Raw genomic sequence first — 5,642 nt, 5'->3', positions numbered from 1 at the left:
CGGATTTGATGGTATTTGTGAGAGTGCCCAAACCTGACGTGTTAGAAGACATTCGAAAAACACATGGTTAATCGATTCCTCTGCAGCTCCACAATTAGCGCAACATAGATCCCCTTGTAGACCTCGTGCATGCAAATTTTTTTTCACTGCTATACACCCTGACACCAATTGCCATAAAAAGTGCTTAACCTTTGGTGGGCAGCGTATTTTCCAGCAAAACTCTTTTAGTAGATCAACTGTGTGGGGCCTTAAATTGCAGTTGTTTTTTCCTTGTCCAGATAAACCTTTTCTACTTGATTACCGTATTTGACCGTGTATTTCCCATTTTTTGTGAAATGCCATCCATCCATGTCCACCATATAAGTCTTGCTTAGTGGTATCCTTTCTATTATTTTCACTTCCTTAGGGTCCACTAAAGCCTGAATTTCCTGTAGATTCCAAGTTCGCTAAGCTTAGTCAATAAGAGAGTCAATTGTAAGACCGGGTTAAATGTTGTGTTGATTTTTATTTGCTGGTCTCGGGCGAGTGGTTAGGGCCAGGGGTCATTCCATACAGAGATAGATGAGCCGGATCCCACCCGTTTAATTAGTCTTTTGCTAACCATAGATCTAGTAGAAATAATACGCCGCCAGCCGTACGACGGAGAGTATGATCGGATCGGTTCCAGTGGTGAAGCATTCCTGAAGTACCGTCCTTTAAAAACTCGAGAGAATAAAGTATTTGGTCTCTCATTTAGACGCCATAGTAGCTTACCAAGCATCGCCGTGTTAAAATCAGTTAGGTCCTTAAAGCTCAAGCCACCTTCATCTTTGTTTAAACATACTTTATCCCATGACATCCAATGCATACCCCTTGTACTGCCACCTGGACTCCACCAGAATTGGGCTACCGCACTCGTCAGTTTCTTTGCGTTAGCCTTTGGCAAGCGATAACAGGACATCACATGATTTGGTAATGATGTAATTACTGATTTAATGATAATCTCCTTTCCTCCTTTAGAAAACAATTTAAAGGTCCAGCCATTGATCGTATTATTCAAACTCTCCTGAACAAATCCAAAAACTTGTATCTTAGACCCTCCGAGATTCTCTGGAAGTCCCATATAAGATCACATTCCTCCTAGGTTCTGAATTCCTAAAATATCCCTCAATTTCTGTCTACTGCATTCCTCAATCTTGTGTCCAAACTGAATTGAGGATTTTTGAAAATTTATTTGTTGACCTGATACAGCCTCATTCTCCTTTAAAATCCTGAGAAAGGTTTGACCCTCTTCTTTTTGTGCCTTGCAAGAGAAGAGAATATCATCTGCAAAGAGCAGATGAGATATCGGTGGACAAGCTCTAGAAACCTTCATTCCGGTTAATTGTTTCTTCCTCTCAGCCTTTTTGATGTTTGCAATTAAAGCCTCGGTACACATAATGAATAGATATGGTGATAATGGGTCCCCCTGACGTAAACCCCTATGTTGGATTATGAGGCCGCGTGGCTTACCATTTAGTAAAATCTAATATTGAACCGATGGTATACACTCCATCATTAGTTTTATTCAATGAGCATCAAAATCCATCTTCTGTAGAAGAGCCTGGATAAAGTCTCATTCCACCATATCATACGCTTTACTCATGTCCGTTTTGATTGCCATATACTTTTCTTGACATGCTTTATTGGTTCTCAACCCATAGAACATCTCCTGAGCTATAAGAATATTATCCGATATCAACCTTCCAGCCACAAAGGTCGATTGGGTCTCCGAAATAAGTGCAGGGAGACATTGTTTCAATCGCTGGCAAAACACTTTCAAGATAATCTTATACCCGACATTAAAAAGGCTTATTGGCCGTAGTTATGTCATCCTCGTAGGCCTTTCCATCTTTGGAATCATACAAATATTGGTGATGTTGAGCCTTGAGTCCATTTCTCATGAAACCAGATAATTATTCACCATCTCTAAAAGATCATTCTTTATTATATTCTAGGAGTGTTGGAAGAAAAGAGCTGTCATTATATCTAGTCCTAGAATCTTCTCCGGATGCATCATAAACAGAGCATGTCTTACCTCCTCCTCAGTTGCTATTATAGACGGTGTTATCTCCTCCAAGAAGCTATCAAACTCTAATGGGGAAGTGATACTAAATAAATCTTGAAAATAGTCCACTGTCACCTTCTCAACACCTCCATCCTCCGTGATCCAATTTCCATGCTCATCATGTAGTCCTACAATCCTATTTTGAACCCTCTGTTGCTTTGTTAAAGCATGATAAAATTTTGTAATTAGATCTCCAGACGTATACCACATATTACGACTCTTCTAAAACCAGTATTCCTCTTTATCTTTGTACGCATCCTGTAATTTTTTCGATACCTCCAAAATCTTCTCCTGAGACCTATTCATTAATTTTTCCTTCCTGTTATTTAGCCATTTTATGACGAAAATTGCTAATTTGTAACAATATCCTCAGCGCTGCCTCTATGATTTTCTGACCAACCTATAGCAATTGAGTCCATAAGACCTTCATGTCCAATCCATCTCTTGTCGAAACGAAATTGCCCTCTCCGTCTAGGAACTTTGTCTTCTAAGTAAGCCACTACTGGGCGAGATCTGACCCTACCATCCCTAGATATTATGTGTAAAAACATGGGAATAGTGTGTGCCAATCTTCATTAGCTAGAGTGTGATCTAGACGACATCTAATCGTCATTGCCCCTCTCCTCTTCCCTCTTCTTCTTTGCTATGACATTTTGTTTTTCCAGGCTGGAAAATTTAATAAACCACTATTTCTTATCATGTTGTTGAAAGGAATAAAAGATTCTGCACTTCTCAGAGCCAGTAATCTCATTTAGGTCTCCAATGATAAACCATGGTTTTGATCTCGCTAGCCCATATCTAGTTAAACGTTTCCAAACTTGTTCCCTTAACGAAAGTTAAAAATACTTTTTACCAAGAGTCACTATTTCCACATCTATCATTCGATTACTAGAATATAGAATCTTGATCTAAAACTCATTATTATAAAATAGAGCTAATTCACCACTTCTTTCAGTTGGGTCCATTGTGACCAGATTATCGTATCCAAAGTGTGATTGAATCCTTGCACAAACTCAAAGTTTTACTTTGTTTCTGATAAAAACAAGAAATCCAGTTTATGTTTTTGCCATATTTTCCTAAGATAGCTTATAGTCCATTTGCTTCTCATTCCGCGGCAGTTTATTATTTGTCCATTTGCTTCCCATTCTATTATGTATGTATTTGTTATTTGTGACAGAATAATCAATAAATCAATACTATTAAATCAGGAATCTTTTTTTATATTTATCCCTACTTTTACAGGGTATATTACTTTTTGTGCCATTGATTTTGCCTTCAATTTAAAAACTCATTAAGGGTGTATTAGAAAATGAAAAAATAGACCACTTGAACTACCTAATATTTCGCATATCTCATTTCAGTATACTTCCCCGACTTCTAATAAGAAACAATAAAGCAAATATTAGTCTCACCCTACTTCTCGGTGGTCTAATAAAGCATTAACCTTCCCCTACTTTTTTTTTTTACTTTAACCTTCCCCTGCTTCCTTAATACTTTGATAGATTATTTTAAATGTTCAAAACAGTAAAATACGTCAACCAAATATATCTATTATTATAAAGAAAAGGAGACTCTCTTCTTAGAGTGCCACCTCATCAAATAATGCTGGGATAAGGCGACGCGTGTCCTCTTTTTTAAAACGCAGCGTGTTTGTAATTTTGAAACTTCGACTTATTCTTTCCTGTATTGGGCCATTTTCCTGTCAAGCCCATGTTGTGTTTGATCGACTTATAGTATTAGACATTCATGAAGAAACGGTGCGTTTTTCATTAGGATTATTGAGAGTCTTTCTCGCGTACTCGAGAATATTGGCGATTCGATTTCGTCTGGCAGCCGATCTCCGTTTCCCTTCTATCAATCATCTTAACTCTACCCTCATTAATCAATCACACACGATGTTGATTAAATGTGATATTTTGATGTGCAAGTCGGTAGAGTCGACTATAAGAAGGTTGTTTATCTCTTTCAGAATTCTCTTCTCATTCATTGTAAACTCATCCGGAAAATCAAAGATATGGCTAACGTTTTGGTCCTTCTCTCTTATCTACAGAGCGGCCGCTCCTCCGCCACCGTTGAAGTCGCTTACTCCGCTTCTGGGAGGCAGAAACTTCCGCCGTGGTGGAGAGCTCATGGGCGTCGACATGCTCTTGGTTGATTCAGGTTATGTTTTAGATCGACTTTTTGTTTTAGATTCACCGATTGTATTCACACAAATATATGCGCCATATAGAATCTTAATCGTAATTGTCATTTTGTGTTTTTAAAAATCTGTTATCTATTTCACACCGGTTGATTTACTTTTTGCTGATTGTTTTGTAATTGCAAACAAAACAAATCCATCTAGGTGGTTTTGTTTCTTTACGGAGAAAACTCAGCAAGAAGCATTTCATCAGAAGAAGCATAAACATGGTGGCAGAGCTGAAAAATGGGTCCAAAATCTCGGCTACAATGCCCAATAAATACAACAGTTTGTTCGGATCAGTGTCTTCTGTGTGCTCAGGTCGGGGAGACAACACAACAATTTGTTTTCCGATTGCACTTACAGTACTCAGAATTCCAAGCTGCAATGTATTTATCTGGAAAGAGAAGGATGCTAGACTTGATAACAATACTTCTGGACCGGCCAGTGCTCTAATTGAAGACATCTCTCGACAGCTTAGAGCAAAATTTGACATTCTCTCTCGACGTGTTCTGTTCCTGTTTCCTTTTTTTCCACTTGAATTTATTTATTCTAGAACTTCGGTTTGTTCATGTTTGAAGCTAGGAAGCTATTTTTGTGTGCAGATACATAGGGACTAAGAATTTGTATTTAATCATGTATAGATGTTGGTGGAAATGAAATGAAGTACTTAAAAAAAGCTTCATCAAAAGAGTGAAGAATAAGCAAGATTACGCATGTAATAGTTAGTTTGGGTTTACAAAATAAAGAAAAGAAAGTGGGAGAAAAAAGTCTCGGGTTTTGCCGTGAAATGCTATGGGGTTAACCAAACAAATAAGGGAACTCCAAAAAGAGAAAGCTTGAAAGCAATTGAAGAAAAGGATCTATTGTCCTGTATATTAACTACTAATGGTTTACTTAATCGGAGATTACCATCTCCAATTAGATGAGCATTGTGTGGTGACAAAACATTCTGATAACAAAGTAATCTATAAAAGAAGTACAAAAAAAAGTGCACTAGAACACACATTAAGGACTTACACATTCGAGAAAGACGAAGAAGCTATATTTTTTTTTGAAACTTTGAAGAAGACATATTGTAAGTAGAAATTCTAAAGTGTCTATGATTCAGAGATCTAAGAGCGTCTTCATAACGTCTGCTTAAATTACTCATGCATTCTGTGTCCATGGAGGACCAGAAGAAGAACGTTTGGTTATGGAATAAAATAATTTTTATTTTTCTAAATAATAAAGCTTAATATTGGATTTTCATAATGTCTAACCAACTCAATATACTTTTTACCGTAGTAACTAAATATTTATTCTTCACATTGTTTAAATAAATAATTATGAAAACAATAAATTCAATGACATACAAAATTGAAAAATAATATATAT

The 5,642-nt window shown here is 37.0% G+C and overlaps 1 protein-coding gene across 1 annotated transcript; it reads left to right on the top strand.

Moving 5' to 3' along the window:
* The first annotated feature begins 3,864 nt into the window (after positions 1 to 3,864).
* On the top strand, positions 3,865 to 4,956 carry LOC130504753 (uncharacterized). Its single transcript, XM_056999381.1, has 3 exons — positions 3,865 to 4,037; positions 4,137 to 4,246; positions 4,431 to 4,956. Exons 1-3 carry the CDS (start codon positions 3,982 to 3,984, stop codon positions 4,883 to 4,885), a joined length of 621 nt encoding a protein of 206 aa, XP_056855361.1. The 5' UTR covers positions 3,865 to 3,981; the 3' UTR covers positions 4,886 to 4,956.
* Positions 4,957 to 5,642: the final 686 nt, after the last annotated feature.

This window comes from Raphanus sativus, unplaced genomic scaffold, assembly GCF_000801105.2.
Source record: "Raphanus sativus cultivar WK10039 unplaced genomic scaffold, ASM80110v3 Scaffold1784, whole genome shotgun sequence".
Classification (NCBI taxonomy): domain Eukaryota; kingdom Viridiplantae; phylum Streptophyta; class Magnoliopsida; order Brassicales; family Brassicaceae; genus Raphanus; species Raphanus sativus.
The sequence above is the reverse complement of the archived record's forward strand: the minus strand, read 5'-3'. Positions and strand labels throughout refer to the sequence as shown.

Coding starts and splice junctions, on each gene's coding strand:
- LOC130504753 (XM_056999381.1), top strand. CDS start 3,982: ATGTTGATTAAATGTGATATTTTGATGTGCAAGTCGGTAGAGTCGACT. Junction 4,038..4,136: donor GTAGAGTCGACTATAAGAAG/GTTGTTTATCTC, acceptor TCTTATCTACAG/AGCGGCCGCTCCTCCGCCAC. Junction 4,247..4,430: donor CATGCTCTTGGTTGATTCAG/GTTATGTTTTAG, acceptor AAATCCATCTAG/GTGGTTTTGTTTCTTTACGG.